The 17356-nt window shown below is 33.3% G+C and overlaps 1 protein-coding gene across 5 annotated transcripts in view; it reads left to right on the top strand.

Moving 5' to 3' along the window:
• The window catches only part of LOC117170609, a 108142-nt gene that overhangs the window by 41097 nt on the left and 49689 nt on the right, over window positions 1-17356 (top strand). For 4 of the 5 annotated variants that reach the window (XM_033357493.1, XM_033357502.1, XM_033357521.1 and 1 more), the window contains one exon: window positions 15510-15769. The exons of the other annotated variant lie outside the window; for it this stretch is intronic. In XM_033357493.1, coding sequence (XP_033213384.1) covers window positions 15723-15769 — 47 coding nt within the window. In that variant the 5' untranslated portion in view covers window positions 15510-15722. The remainder of the gene's footprint in view (window positions 1-15509; window positions 15770-17356) is intronic. 5 annotated transcript variants of the gene reach the window in all.

Here is a 17356-nt window from a genome sequence, read left to right as displayed (position 1 = left end):
AATTTTTCTGAGGTCAGATTCGGATTCAGCGCAGCAAAAACCTTCGGGTATAGTAGGTCTGGTCTCTGGTTCTGAGAATTGTTGGCCTGTGTAATTGATTGATTAAAGTTCAGGAAAGTTAAATTGCCTCGCGATATCTTTTAGTTTAGTTTATTTACGGTTTACACCTTTTGAACATTGGGTTACACAGTATTATACATATGAGACTTAATTAAAAAGAAAAGAATATATATATATATATATATATACACACGAGGTGTGTTCGAAAAGTAAGGTGACTCTTCAATTTTCGCGGGCTACGTACATTCAAGTTTTAAATTTTTTGTTTTGTCGTGTTGGTACATTCGTCACGATCATATGTTACAGTTTTGACTATATAGCTCGTGTTGTTTTTCTGGCTGGGACGTAAAAGGTTAGAAGGGATTGGTGTGCTCGGCGATTTTCTTCTTTCGAAAAAAATGGAGCAAAGAGCTTGCATTAAATTTTGTGTGAAAAATGGAATCCAGTGCTCTAAGACTCTTGAAATGTTGACAGTTGCATATAATGAGTCTACTCTGAGTAAGAAAACTGTGTATAAGTGGTACAAGCTGTTCGAATAAGGCCGAGAGGATGTCGAAGACGAAACTCGCCCTGGACGGCATAACGGTTGGCTCATGCCATGCTATCTTTTCGGACGTTTTGGGCATGAGACGTGTGTCAGCGAAATTTTGTTCCAAAACTGCTTAATTTTGATTAAAAATCCATCGCATGATCATCGCTCAGGAGATGTTGAATGCAGTCAATAATGATCCTGATTTTCTCAAAAGGGTTATAACTGGGGATGAATCGTGGGTATATGTTTATGACGTCGAAACTAAAGCCCAATCGTCTCAGTGGAAGCATCCTGAGTCTCCAAGACCGAAAAAAGCACGTTAAGTTCGGTCAAATGTGAAGGTTTTGCTCACTGTCTTCTTTGATTACCGTGGCATAGTGCATGATGAATTCTTACCACAAGGTCGTACGGTCAATAAGGAGTATTACCTTCAAATTATGCGCCATTTGCGAGAGGCGATACGCAAAAAACGTCCGGAATTTTGGAAAAACAATTCGTGGCTTTTGCATCATGATAATGCACCTGCTCATTCATCGTTGCTTGTGAAAGATTTTCTGACCAAAAACTGTACCACAGTCATGCCTCAGCCTCCATATTCATCGGATTTGGCCCCCAGTGACTTTTTTCTTTTCCCAAAACTGAAGAGACCCATGAAAGGCCATAGATTTTCAACGATTGAGGAGATAAAAACTGCATCGCTGAAAGAACTCAAGGCTATACCACAAAATGATTATCAGAAGTGCTTCGATGATTGGAAAAAGCGTTGGCACAAGTGTATTATATCTGAGGGGGATTACACATTATTTTTTGAACACACCTCGTATATATAAGAGTGTTCTATAAAGATTAGCAAATGTACCGAGAATGAAGACATAGTGGATTAAGTATGTAAACATTGCCATTATATCTCATTTAGTAGCCTAATACATGCAATAGATCGCTTTAAATTAATGCAATGAATTCACTAAGAGATTGACTGAATATGTCAATATCGTATGATATTTTGTTCACTGAATAAAATGATCTACAAATAGTTGATAACGTGGTATGCTTTCCATTGTCAGTTCTAGGGTCAGTTATACGAAATAGTTCACCATCTGGTCGATGAGCTCTAGATGGTATTTTGAATGGAGTTTGTCGCAATAATTTCGGGCAGTCTATGAGATTATTTAGAATCTTGTACAGGAATTTATGTCCAGCTTGATATCTTCTACATTCTAGGGATTCTAGATTCACCATTTCAGGAACAGTTTGAAGGTAATCAGTCTCTTTCATAATTTTAAGTTTAAACGCTAATACCCTCCAAAATCGGTTCTGCACAGATTCAATTTTATCCTTGTATACAATTTTATACGGAACCCAAACTGTAGACGCATATTCTAAAATGGGACGTACTATTGATAAAAATAGAGTTTTTAATGTTGAGATTTGGCAAAAATCTCTAGACATTCGGAGTATGAAACCTAGCATTTTTGATGCTTTAAGAATTATGCTATTAATGTGCTGTATAAATGTGAGAGCGAAGTAAAAAATTATACCTAAATCGCTGATGCTGTAGCTGTCAAACCATCTCAACAGTGGACCAGTAATCCCATAAGTTTTTATTTTACTTAAAAGTAAATTGTGACCAAGACCTCAAACGCCTTTTGAAGATCGGTATAAATAGAGTCTACCTGAAAACCAGATTCCATCACCAGAATATGTTTTAAAGAATTTTGTAGAACGTCAGCGATTATGTTGGCTAGAATTTTGGTGGCAACATTCAGAACAGAGATAGGTCTATAATTCGTAACATTCTGTTTGGGACCAGACTTGTGTATTGGAGTCAATATAGGGACCTTCCAGCGCTTCGGGAATACGCCTGAGCACAGCCACTGATTGAAAATAATACTTAAAGTTTTAGAGAGAACTGAACCTGCACCTTTGTTTGGGTTCAGGTTCATCATTTTTGTATAAACTAATTGTGGGGATATTTCTATAGCAGTAAGATTAACATTATAGTTGTTATCGGTCCGACGATCTATCGGATCGTAATTTAAATGAACTGACTGAAAATAATCAGCAAATGCATTTGCTATTTCTTTACATTCTTCCATTTTAACATTATTGTGAATTATGTTTGTTGGGGTTGTTGCTTTGTCTTGTCTTTGGTTCACGAAATTTCAGAAGGTCCCTATGTTGTTCTCTATTTCATTCTCGATTTTCTATATATATTCATAATGTAAAAAACTATTGAGAGTATTACCCTTAGCTCTGAGTGAGCTAAAAATTTCATAATTGTGTATAGTCTGACAGTTTTTGTATGCTTTGTGCGCTTCTTTCTCTAAAAAAATTAGATTTTTTAGTTCCCGGTTAAACCATCTTTAGTATGTGGAAGGGAAAACCTGTTTTATCGGGACGCATTTTTGCATTATAAAATTTAAATGATAATATAGGTGTTCAACTGACGTTTCAATAATCTCATTTTGCAACTCTTCATACTAATATACTTTGGCAAGATATTCTAGTACACACGGGTAATTTGCTTTTTCAAAATCATACTTTAAATAAACTGCTTTTTTAAAAGAGAAATCTTCATGTAATTGAAAATTGATTTCTAAGGGTGGATGAAAGTTGTCACAACGAGTCAGCGGGTCAATTACAATTTGGACCTTAGAAGACATAATATTTGAAAATGCCAAGTCTAAAAGATTATTATTGAGATTCTGAACAACATTTACTTGATTAAGGCTCAAAGAACCATAAGTTTCAGTTATAATTTCGGCGGCATTTAATATTGCACCTCTAACAGAGGGCTGTTTATCTATCGAAACACCCATATCATCATTATGCCAACAAATTCCAGGCAAATTATAATCGCCTAATAATAATAATTTTGTAATAGCATATGAAGTGATTACCTCCTGAATTGTGGCAGTGTGTTTAGAAAAAGTGTCGATTGGTGAGGTCGCGGGTGTGTATATATATAGAACTTATCAAATAATCCCTATGATCGATATTAATTTTAACAAAGATTTACTCGACTGTTTATGTAGCCAAGTCTCTGTCAAAACTATAATGTCCCAAGAAGTCGAAGACACAGCTATAGAATTTCGAAGATCTTGCAGTTTCGTTCTCAAACCTCGAACATTTTCATAATAAACAGAGATTTTAGCCAAAGAGGATATTAATTTCCTTGAAGAAGAGGTTTTCCGTTTTTTGAAATTTTGGAATCCACAATCGTTGGTGCTCCGTCGACAAATGGAATAATTTTATTTGTTTGTCCTTTATCTTGAAGTTCCTGAAGCTCAGCTTTTATTTTCTTATAGTAATCCCTTTGCTTCCATAAATATGACTTTAATCGGACGGCACGTTGCCTCCGATTTCTTATCCACCCGGTATATTTTTAAGCCTTCTATTGACATTTCCAATTTATCAAATACAATGCTTTACACAAAAGACTTGAGTTTTCACTCTTTACCACTAATTATCACTCACATACAAGTTATTCACAGTAGTTTCACTAATTAGATCACATGCTTAAAACAACAGGCATTAACAAACGTTTTTGACTGCTTCGAAAAACTTGAACTTCCACAAATTTTTCAGACCACTATCGAACCGTCAACCGATAGATCCATTGTTACCTATATCATAAAAATGAATTAGAATGAATTTTAAAGGCTGATCAAATGCCAGTTTGGAAATCGGATCCAGAGATAGCGATTTCGAAAATAGAATAATTTCTAACAAAAATGGAATAAAAATTCTGGGCTAAATTATCTTGTCTAGATAAACTTTTTAAACAATTCTATCGCCAACGAGTCTCTGATTTATTTTAATGGTTGATCAAACCAAATTTTCCGGTGATTTCCAGAGAAAACATTTTCTAAAATACGAAAAAATCCCTAAATAATTGATAATTTAAATTCAGGAACGTTAAATTGCCTCGAGATATCTTTTTGATACACCTATATCATAAAAATTAATTAGAATAAATTCTAAAGGCAATGGAATGGAAAAACAATGGAAATCAGTTATTAATTTCAGAAATAATAAGCTAGTTATTAAATTTATTAATAAGTAATGATTGTTAAATTATAATTAAGAAATTATTGTTTAAATTATTACTGCCGACACTGTCAGTAATAAACATACAAGACCACAAAACGTTTCTTTGGTAAACAATAATCAATTGAAAGTTCAATAAACATGCCGGGCCGATCTCTCATTATTTCGATGTTATGCTCGGATTCACCTTTTTACTGAAATCGCTATAAGTAATTGTAGGTAATGTGAATTAAAAATTGTTGCTTGTAATATTTTATTCACTTTATTTAAAACAAATCCTGTCTATCCATAACATACCTTTTTTATGCCGCAAATAAGCGTTAAACACAATTCACTCTTCGCGCACTAAAAGTACACAATATTATTACCAAATTATAGTATTTGTCACTCAGCAGCCATTCCATAATGTTATTGGCACAGAAGAAAATTGGCGTTTATTTCTCAGTCCACAAGTCTCACTTCATTATTAATAAACCACTTTTATTATTTGTAATTACTACATAACATAACCTATATTTTTTGACACTTGTATCCATTTGAAGTTCCGAACGAAACCATGGTAACTATGATAAACTTGATCCGAAGATGCACGGACTTGACCGAATGGCCGATCCGAATGCAACTTTAAAGGCGCGAAATATGAAAATGCCGCTGTACTATGGCTCGACTTAGAAACATTTAAAGTTTAAAGTATAAACGGGAAAGTATTCTGTTTTAATAAGGTCAAAACTGGGATTTAATTAAATTCAAAAATATCTATAGGTTTTTCGTTTTTTTTTTCAATCAAACTGGATAACACGCGTCTATATATGACTCTTGATCAGTTTAGCGGGAAACACGAAGTTCACTGATACACATCGTGAGCTCTCGGCTATGGGATATGATCGTCGGATTCAAATAACCTCGCGAGATTGTTTCAGATTTTTTGATGTAGTGATTTGCAATTCCTCAACTGAAGCTTACAATTTCTGTTAGCGTCTATTACAGAAAATAACAATATTTCTTATTTCTTTTCGGTTTCTCATAGACTATATTAAGTTTGTACATTAAAATTTTATATGTGAAATCTACATCAAACTATTAATTTCTGTAATTGCATTTATATTATTTGATAATATTATCAATTATTATTATTCTACGTTTGAATACATAAGATATCAATCTTTGGCATTAAATATATCAATTCTTGTTCTCAAGATATTAAGTTTTCATATTCTAATTGTAAGGTTTAGTAAGTACGCTATATTTACACTATTTAACCAAATTCTAACCGACTATATTAATTATGAATGTTGAAATAGCAAACATTGTTATAAGATTTCTTTCAGATAGTTACGTTTTAAAGTTATGGAATTAATGACACAGTTCAAGAATATTGACAGAAATTATACTTTTGAAGGATATCTGGTAACCATTTAAACAATTTTTATTTGCTCAATCAATTCTTTCCCATGTAAAGCAAGAAAATTCATTCTTTTCTGAAATTAATGAAACAGTTAACGAATTTCGAGAGCTATATTTTATTTGAATGGCATTCGGAAATTTTCTACATAATTTTTTTCTCTTTAAATTTTGAGAAGTTACTCTTTTCTGCAATTATTGATACAATCAAAGAAAAGTTTAGATTTTTCGAATATCCTAAACCATGTCGCTTAATATACAGTATAATCTCATTATTTCCAGAAAATAATAACCTTTTCCGATTTTTGAGAGATAAAAAGTTTAAAAACTAATGACAATTTCGGGGCATAATAAAAGGGGATTGGGGGTGTTAAAATTAAAGGTTATTATATTGGAAATTATTTATTGAATACTCCTTAAAAGGAGACTATACTTTAATACACTAAAAGCTTATAACAAGTGCATGGTTTTTTTCGAACTTTTTCAATTTTAAAGCCCCAAATTGAGGCTCTTGACCAAAAATCGAAAGTTGAACTGTTACATGTATAAATATGGACCACCATAATGTGAAAATTACTGTTTTTAATCTTTTAGACTAAGATCCCCCAAATTTAAAAATCTCGAAACATTCGCAATAATAGCTCTTTAGCTGCATATTCTGTGTTAAAAAACTAAGGTAGTACTTCAGTTTTATCACACACAAAAATGCCAAAACATATTTTGAAAAATTTTGTTGAGTTTGAATTTTCCCCAATTTTTGTTTTAAATCCTACTCGTTGAGAATGATTAAAAAAATTTCTGGAAATTTTTGCAGATTTTTTTTAACGATACAAAGAGAGAAAAATAATAAAATCGAAAATACCCCTCCCCCCTAACTCATCTAAAAGGGTGACTAACAGTTTGAATTGTTGGAAAATTTTTTTAATTGTATATTTTTAAATGGCTGACTCAACAACTGATTCCCTTTGGGAGCATTTTTTGCATGATTGTGTATCTGGTTATTTTTGCTCCCATCTATCTCCCAGTTCATTCTTATTTTTTCTTACCCCTCCTTTGCTTAAACTCATTATCTTGGTCTTTTCTACATTTAAATTTTCCCCATCAAGTATTTTTCCAAACATGTTATTAAGCCTGCCAGTGTTGATTCAACCCAATATTTGATTGGTCCAACAACATTTTGTTGTTGAATTAACTCAAGAATCTATTTACCAAATCTTTTAATTAAAGCAATTAAAAAATTTGGTTGGTTCAACAAAATATCTTCATGTACCTATAACGACCATGTTCTATGGTTGAACTAAACAAAATTTTGTTCATTTACTTCGAATAACTATTTCGGTGGTAGAAATATTTTTATTTAAGTATTTTAATAAAAACAAAAAAGTCATTTTCCTTTTTCTTTCCTATCTTATAATTTTTCTATTTACTTTGTTTTCGAATGAAAGTATTTGTATGTGTTCTTTTAAGAATTTCGTTGTACTTAAGTTTTAATTACTTTTTAAACTTGAAGAAATCTCATTGCGAAATATTGTGAAAAGCTGTCTACAATTTATTCTTAAATTTGTGTTTGAAAATTTTACAATAATTAATTTTTTTAAATACGAAAAATCAGTCGAAAAGTTTAGACTGAAAGTTAGGTAATATGTGAGCAGGAAAACCATCTATTTGGATGTGTTGCCTCCTAAAATTTCCCAAGTTTTTGTAACAATACTTCAAATATAAGCTTAAAGAAGTTTATTTAATTTTCTTTCCTTTTTCTTAAGAAAAAGATAATTTAATACTACTAATCTATATTTGATATGCAAATGTAACAGTGAAAAAGTTCTGGATGTTGTTTGAGCAATAAATCAAGCAGATATGCAAAAATATAAGATATGAGAATAAAAGTCCTTGTCCTTCCACTCAATTATACATAATATAATTAAGCAGGTACCATTTGTGTCATTTTAAAATTAGTTTCCCGTTCTCTATAACTGTCAACATCTTGAAGAAAATGAAGCTCGCAATTTTATTCTTCGTCTACATAGCCTTTCTTAATTTTACAAGTAAGTCTACATGTAGATTAATTATATGATAATATAAACAATCATAGTAATTATACACAACAGTAAGTTTCGATGTTGAGGTATGTTTTACGAGCGGAAGGTTAGTTACACGTGCGTGGAACTGGGGGGGGGGGGGCGAAAATTTCGCTTCGGAAAAAGCGTGAAAGAAGGGTTGCCAACTTATAATATGCATGTACTCCAGCTAAATAAAACTGTCCAAAAATACATTGAAGCAGGAAAAACGTAACCTAAAAGATTTACTGTCTTGATGCACCTCTTATTATTTATAAACGCTACGATTAGTCAGTAATCAATTCGATTTCACTTTTTATCAGACATCACCCAACAAGTTTTTCGACACCATAAACACTTCTAAAATTAATTATTTGAACTTGAAAGAAAAGTCGATAACCGGCTTCTGCGCACGGGTATTAAATAGGATCTTTTGTATTAAATTAAAAAGCTATTATAAAATGCACAAGGATACATGTTAATTTTGATTTCGGTTAAGAAAAAATGCATATCCATATATTTTTTAAGTGACAGCTCATTTTCTTTCCATTTCAAAAACTAACTTGTATTGTATAAAATAGTCTGCAGAATGGAAAGGTCAGTAAAATAAAAAAAAATAAATAAAACACAGTTTTTTTGAAAAAGGGCAATGTTTCGGACCAAATGTGGCCCCTTTTCAAGCCTGTTAAAAATTTGTTAATTAATTATAGGGAAATTTTTCATAAATATCATAAGAAATCATAAAATTTTTTGATGAGATGCCAAATTTGGTATTATTTCACCACATTTAGAAAATAACAGTTCATAAAATCTTAGATTTTACGATCTATTTAACTACTTCAGAACTGATTGACCTTCAAAAATTGTTAAAATTAAAATCCATATCATGAAAATCAGGGTCGTAAATAGCAAAATTTTTGACATAATTTAACAAATGAGATTCTTACATGACGCAATAATTAGAAATTGACCTTTTAGAATTCTTAATGACTTTTTTATTTTTGACAACATTAACTACAATAAACTTTTTCGAAAACATAAAATAATTTTTAACACCAAACTTAACAATCATAAACAAGAGAAATTAATTGGACAAAAAGTGAATTTTCACACGCTACACTCTTGGTTTAAAAATTTAACTGATTATATAATACCAAAGGAAGTAGTCCAAATTGTTTCTCTTGATGCAGACTTTGCCTTTAATTCTTTTAACAAACAACATTTTTCTTCACATGACTTTTTAACTTCTATTGAATTTCGTATCAAGAATCTACCTAGACAAATGAAATTAAATTAAAGTTAATTTCTCTCAAACTATCCTTAGATTTTGGAATTCTCCTATTGTGAACAAACAAAAATTGCATAAAAATTTCAATTTGAACCCAGCTGTTCAATTTATCAGAAATAATCCTGCTATAATTTTTCTTAAATCAGATAATGACAACACACCAGTTGCTATGAAAAAAAAACCAGAATATATTGACAAAATGTTACTTCTATTATCAGATAACTAACATTTTAATCAGGTTAAATTTGAATATACAGCTTCAAGTGAAAAATCTAATAACACTATAATCAACATATGGGACCACAATTCATTTATTTTCTCTGTAGATACCAAAGAACTAAAAGCAAATTTAGCGGTTATTCCCAGAGCATATGGACTGCCAAAAATTGACAAAACTGGTAACCCTCTCGGAATAATTATTTCTACCATCAACAGTTCAACCTCTAAATTAGCTAAATATCTCGCTCACATTCTAGAAGTTTTAAAGTAAAAATTGAACTATATCGTGAAAGGGAGCTGGCAATGACATTCAAACCTTCAAAGTGCCTAAAAATTATTCTCTTATATATTTAGATGTGGTTAACTTATTAACTTTATTAACCTTATTAACTATCCTCCATAACTTATAACTCACGATTCCAATAAACCTAGCTCTACAAATTATCAATAACAAATGTGATGAAATAGCTCCATCTACTTTAATACCGAGATTAAATGCAATTCTAACATACAGTTGAGTTTTGTTTAAGATCTACATATTTCAAATTTAAAAATAAAAAATATTAAACGATGGAAGGAGTGTCGTCCATGGGATCTCCTCTTTCTCCTGTGATAGCGGGCATGGTCATGAGTCTTCTGAAAATTGACTGTCTTTCAACTTTAAATTTTGAAATACAATTATATATAACATACGTTGATGACATTTTTATGATCATTCCAGAATCAAAATTACTTTTCGCCACAGCCATCTGTGTGGAAATTGATCCTCACATCGTCAAATGATCGTTGCTATGTTTTACAAAGCTTTATACCTAATTATAATTTGAAAAATAGTACATAAAAGAAGCGAAATATGATAAATTAAAAGAGATTGAAAAAGTTTTATTTCTTAGTTGCTTTGTAGTATCCAAAAGTATTCTCATAAATATTTTCGGCGCCAGGTTTAGAAAGGGATTTAATTTAAGAGATAACTTCCACTGCTGTGGAGATTGAAAACGGTAGGACAAGAAAAGGATCCAGAAGAATTCAATATTTCTTACGTTACCAGTGGATGCATGCATCTTGTGCAAAACTCTAAGTACATGTTCGTCTTGATCCCAAGCCTCAAACTGTGTTAGTAAGTCCACATTTCTCGTCGCTCTGCATAATATCTTTCAAAATAAATTCTGAACGCTTCAGTTTCATTGCTTTGCATTAAATCTTCAATTATTTTTGTAGACGATTTTGGAATCATCTACAGACGATTGTTGTTGCAATACCCGCACTGTTTGAGAAACAATTTTCTTCTTTTCTGACACTCCACTAACTTTGCTTAAATTTTCAGTCCAGTTTTTATTTACGTGCCAATAACATAAAAGTGGATGCACGATAGATCTTATCACATCACTCCAAGTATTATTAAATACAGGAGCGTCATTCGACATGAAAAATTTGCCTGAATAACTCCCACTTTCGATTTGACTTTTTAGAAAAATAGCTTGAAGATAACTTCGTCTGCTCGATTAGAAAAATAGAATGAAACTGGACACACTGAACCGAACTCCCCAGTGGGCACAACATATGGCGACGTCTTTTCGATATCTTTACGACATCTTTAAGACATCATTACGACATCCTATGTCCATGCCGTTAAGGTGTCTTTACGATATCGTAAATAAGTCGTCTGATCTGAAGTTGTCTTTACGATATCGCAAAAATGTCTTAAAGATGTCGTAAAGATGTCCTAAAGACTAAGCCAAACTTTGTGCCCACTGGGTTATCAACTGGGTTATCAACTGAGTTTTATTGCTGCTCGATTTGCGACGAATTTTGAGAATGTTGTTTGTTCCCCGTTTAGTTTCCATGTTTGAACAGCTGCAATTCATGTCAAATGAAACATTCTTCAATATGGACCAATTGCAATAAAATGATCAATAACTAGTAATATTTAGAACTATAAAAAGGGGCTCTGTCGGTTCTACACATTGAAACTCTATACAGGAAAAACTAAAGTTAAATTTCGTTACATGTAAAATTTCCCGCTGTTAAAGTTTACATGGTATTTAGCGAAATCTTATCCTACGATGGAATAAAAGCTGTCGTCTGCTACGGCGTCCTTACCCAGGGGGAAATTTACCACCGGCACAGTACCATGCCAGTACCGCCGGTCGGAGTTCAGTACTGGCGCGGTACTGTTAAAATACTGGCAGGACTGCTGGCTTTCTTCCGGTAAAATCCCCAATGATAACAATGTTCTGTACTGACTTGCAGTATTTATCCAGTACTGGGCTAGTACTTACATTTGGTACTGGCACTGCACACTCTGTTAGTATTGGCTCAGAACTGGCTCAACTAATACTGCAAACTCGGCGAGGTACTGACCTGTAATACTGGGCGAGCACTGAAGTTCGCCATTGGGCCACTACTGCAGATTAGTACTGGGCAGGTACTGGTTTTAAAGACCATCCATTCATCATCATACGTCTGCATATCGTTCGAATATTATCTATGATTACAAAAATATAATTTTCAAACTATTCGTTTAATTTTATCACCCACTATTTCTATAATCTAAAGATATAGCAAAAAAGGTATTTAAAAAATAAATAATAATTTACTGCGAGTATTTTGTCAATACATGTTAAAGCCACTGCTTAGAATGAATACATATATTACATTTTTACTCATTAAATTACAAATAATATTTTTAACGCTACGGGGTTTCAAACCTATATCTATATACCTAAATCTATCGCCTAGCAGTCGGGAGTGCTAACTACTGCGCTAAACCGACAAGTTGAAACTCCAAGAAAAAGCCATCCGCATAAGCTACAGTTCAGAAAAGTTAAAACAACAATTTCCTAATTCTTTTTTTCTCGTTAATCTTTTTATCATCATGTAACATCAAATAGATATAAAATAAACTAACTGTTCACGGAAATATAAATAAAATAATTTTTAAATAAACAATTTAAAACGACTACAATTTTCTTCGTGTAATATTTTATTTTTTCGCGTTTTAGACCATTTTAAAAGTTCTGATAATAACATTTTCTGAATATTTAAAATTTTTCATGAAGGTGGAACTTCAAATATTTTTATTAAAAAAAGTAATAGAAAAAAAAATGTTTTCACCTTAATTGTATGTTCAATTTCTCCAAATTTCAAAACATCCTGACAATATTTATAGACATGTTTTTTAAGTCTATTTTTATACTGCTGGAATAGCACCGCCCTGGTCGTGCATCCAACGTTCTGCCAGTACTGGGCGAATCACTGGCTCTCTGTACTGGTGTGCAGTACTGGGCCAGTACTGCGCCGGAGTTCAACTCTGGCACACTACTGACATTTCCACCTGGGAACATGAGTAACTGTTCTGTTTTAAATATTCACATTAAAAATACAATTGTTCGTTAAAAAAACATTGTTTGAATTCTACTTTTAAATAAAATTAGTGACGATTACAAAAAAATACGCCAATCGCTGGCGAAACGCCCGTACCAGTATTTCACCAGATATGTATACCACTCTTGCGCCAGTAGTAGACACAGTATCACGCCAGCCATTGCCTGTACTCTTATCTTGGTTGTCAGTCAGCACTTGAAGTTATTATGTGGCCAGAACTACGCCAATCACGGGTGAAACACCGATTACGGTATTTAATTAGTAAACGCTTGTGTCAGTATTTTACCAGTAATACGTATCCGTATTACGCCAGTAGTCGACGCAGTATCACGCCAACCTTTGGCGGAACACCTGCTCCAAAATTACAGCAGTAATAAAAGTCAGTACAGCGCCAGTTGTGAACCAGTATGATGCCAATCATTAGTTAAGCACTTGCGTCAGTTTTTCACCAGTAATATGTATCAGCACTGCGCCAGTAGTCAACCCAGTATCAAGCCAACCATTGGCGGAAGTCCTGTGCCGGTATTGCACCAGTGGCAACGGTCAGTACTGGGCCAGTTGTAAACCAGTATGATGACAGCCGTTCGTTGAACTCTTGTTTCAGTATTTTACCAGTAATACGTATCAGTACTGCAAAAGTAGTATATCAGTATCACGCCAAGCCTTGGCGGAACACCCGTGCCGATATTACACCAGTAATAAAGGTCAGTACTGGGCCAGTTGTAAACCAGTATAATGCCAACCGTTGGTTGAACTCTTGGGTCAGTATGTTACCAGTAATACGTATCAGTACTGCGCCAGTAGATTACCAGTATCACGCCAACCGTTGGCGGCACTTCTATGCTGGTATTTCACCAGTAGTGACGGTCAGTACTAAGCCAGTTGTAAAACAATATTGCGCCAAACATTGGCGGAATTCTGGCGTCGGTATTCTACCAGTAATGACAGTCAGTACTGAGCCAGTAGCAAACCAGTACTATGCCGATGGTTGACACAGTACTAACATACAGTACTGGTATTTATTCTGAATTACATTTGGCGTGGTACTGCGGCGGTCGTGAACTGCGGCTACGATCCGACTTTTCCTCCTGGGTAATCAGCAATGTGAAAACGGCAAAGTATGAGTGAATTCGAGCTATAAATCGGGACATGAGATTTAAAAGAACACAAAAAAACAAAAGTTAAAATTTGTTGCAGGACAGACTTGCACGTTTAAAAATTAGACATATTTCGTTGAAAGTTTCACCAAGGCTAGGAAAATAATTCTGAACTCGTCGATTGCTTCACGCTGAAGTGAGAAAATTTCGGTGAAACTGGTAATATCAACAACAGAAAACACGAAAAAATTTGTTCTTACTAATATAACTACTCCGAAATAAATTACACTATTGTAGAGGAATTAGAACTTATTACCATTTAGCAAAAAGCGTAAAAAGCAATTGACAGATGGGAATCCCCATTGCTCTCAAATTTAATGAAGTTAATCGACGATATACAGCGCTGGCGTCATACTTCTCGCTGAATCTCGAATCAAAATGGAGCGATTATAAGACGAAAGATTATCCAGGCAAGGTTAAAAATCGGAAATTATCTGTGATTCATGTAAAGTTTATCTGGCAAGGTTAATGTTTGTTGCAGTGAATCTTTCACCTGGAATCGATGTAAACTTTATCTTTTGTTTTTTCTGCGTATAACTCTGGACAAATTGATTGATCAAATACCATATAACTCTACACCGTTGAATTCTAGACAAGATGATTCCTTTTATCATTCTGGAAGATCCGAGAGTGGTCTATTATCATGGGATTTAAAAAAATGTGTGTATAAATTTTTTCTCTTTCAGAATGTTTTATTACAAGATGGACATTTGATGTTAGAATCCATAATTTTTCATTGCAGAAGAATTCATGAACATTTAGAAGAAATATAGCAACTTGAAATTAACTATGGCAGAGTTGAAAACCTAACTGAACTGCAATTCTTACTTGAGTAGATTTCTCGGTAAAATTAACTCATAAGCGTATGTCTATAGAGTAGACGAATTACGTCACTAGGGGGTGGTCTTTCAGAAGCCATCAGTGAAACTTATTGTGTGAGTTTCGACTTTTCCTAATCGGTCGCCATACGAATTTTCGATGATGAAAAATTTACAATATTCTCAATGAAAATGAATGGATTATTCAATTATCTCCTATGCATAATGTAAATGAACATGTGAGAATTAACATGTATATTGAATTCGACGATTCCTATGTGTGATGTAAATGTAGAAATGTTGGATTGCTTTTAACAAATAAAATTGCTATGCATTGCCATTATGAGAAGTAATAATATTAGCTTCACTTCATTCTTGAACATGATCTTCAGTCATTTTAACTAATCGTAATTTGAATCTTAGTATAATTACGTGTAATAATATTATTTCTATGAGAATTGTTTGAACAAAATTTGCAGGCCGGGCTCGAGCGCTTATTTTTGCAGTTTACGAATACTTTATAAATCTTTATATTTTTTACAGGGTGCGCTATAGCGTTACGTCAAAGAAGTGTACCAGTAATACCAGTTGGTGTACCTATTCCTAGTAGCGGAAACTACGTTTCTGTACAATTACGAGGTGACCATGTTCTTACTGGAGTTCTACGTGAGGCATATGGAGGAAATGTTACACAAGATCGCTTGTATGTACGATTTCCGCTTCGCCAACCTTTAATTGCAGATCTGGAAATTCGTCATGATAATAATAATTCAAACTTTCGACATAACCGCTGTTTCATACAAGTACGACAAAATGTTTTCTTATCAGCATTTCTCAATACTAACATTCACACTGATGTAATGGCTGAATTCGTGAGCGTAATTTTATCGCAGTATAATAATAATAGTAATATTCGTAGGATTACTCTTTGGGGAATTCTCCAACACTATGATGGTTATCTTCCTCCCTGGGCCCAAAGTATTGGCTAATAGTTTATTTTTACTATCTGCTACCTTGTTCATAAATTTCTCGAAATCAATTTTTCCCCTTAAAAATGTAACAAAGTCATGATTCACAAGGTTATTACCACGTCACAGAATTTAGGTTAGGTTGACTCGCTGATATTCGCGCGCGAGGCGATAGTGAGTGTGCAGGCGCGCAGTACGATTATGAGGATATAATACTCGTAGGCTTATTATTACAGTAAATTCGCCCTTCTATCGTGTAAACGACTACATTAGGAACTAAAAAGCGGGCAATAAAATGCGTAAATCTCACTCACATAAGTGTTTATTATTGATACAAAATGTATAAATTAAATAACTAAATGTACATACTATTTATCATTCAAAATTAACCTAAGGTGGTAAAATGATGAGGAATATTTGAACGCTTCGAAAGTATATTGTGAATAATTTTTCAAGTATGTTTGATTTTTTAAAAGCATTATTCGGATCAAGCTTTAATCTTTGTAATCATGGTTAATCACATTGACTGCAATTTATCTCCCAGACTGGCTCGGCTGAAAATGTGGGATTTAGTTTGACGTGGCCTGTAGTATTTTAATTAATTTGAGCTCATTGACTTTGAAGATTCGAACGCCTCTTGATTCTCAATCATTTATCTTTACAAAATCTTCCGAGTAGATTTTCTGCCCCAAATCAGCCCTGCTCGCAAAACTATTAGCCATTTTGTTTCTAACAACAAAATTTGCTGCCTTTCTAGAGGCTGGATGACAGGATCACATTAGGCCATGATAAAATAAGAATTTCCAAAATATTTTATAAATATGTAAAGAACAAATAAAAAATATTAAAGATGAAAAAAATTAATATTTATACGATTTATTTGATTTGAACTACTGCGTTAAAAATAGCCTCCCATTTTATATCCTAAGATAAATTAACATTCGATTGCTTAATGCAATATTGAATTGAGTTCAGGCAAGTCCGTATAAAGAAACAAGTTATAGTTATGCCCTATAAACATCATGTTCGTATTGCTGAATCAAGTCAATTGTTATTGATTTCGACATTTGCACTGTTGATGACAAAGTAAGCAAAAACATGTCGCCCTAAAGCTGGTAATAATTTTATAGAATTCTGGAGAATATTTACTATTGTAACGAATATGTTAATAACAAATTATATACTACAGAACTGATATACGTCGATGGCGATAAACGGCGACAAACGAAAGGAACTTTTAAATAGTTCGCACCTGTAATTTTTCAATTTCATAATTTCTCAAGGTTCCTTTCCTCTGCAGCTGCGACGACCTTTGCTGGCCACTCATACGAGGGTGGATTGATAAGTTTCCGGCCTGACCAAGAGATGGCGCCACTAGGCCTACCTTGAGGTGGCGTTCTATAGTACCATCCTTAGATAGCT

Source organism: Belonocnema kinseyi, chromosome 1, assembly GCF_010883055.1.
Source record: "Belonocnema kinseyi isolate 2016_QV_RU_SX_M_011 chromosome 1, B_treatae_v1, whole genome shotgun sequence".
Lineage (NCBI taxonomy): Eukaryota > Metazoa > Arthropoda > Insecta > Hymenoptera > Cynipidae > Belonocnema > Belonocnema kinseyi.
The sequence above is the reverse complement of the archived record's forward strand: the minus strand, read 5'-3'. Positions and strand labels throughout refer to the sequence as shown.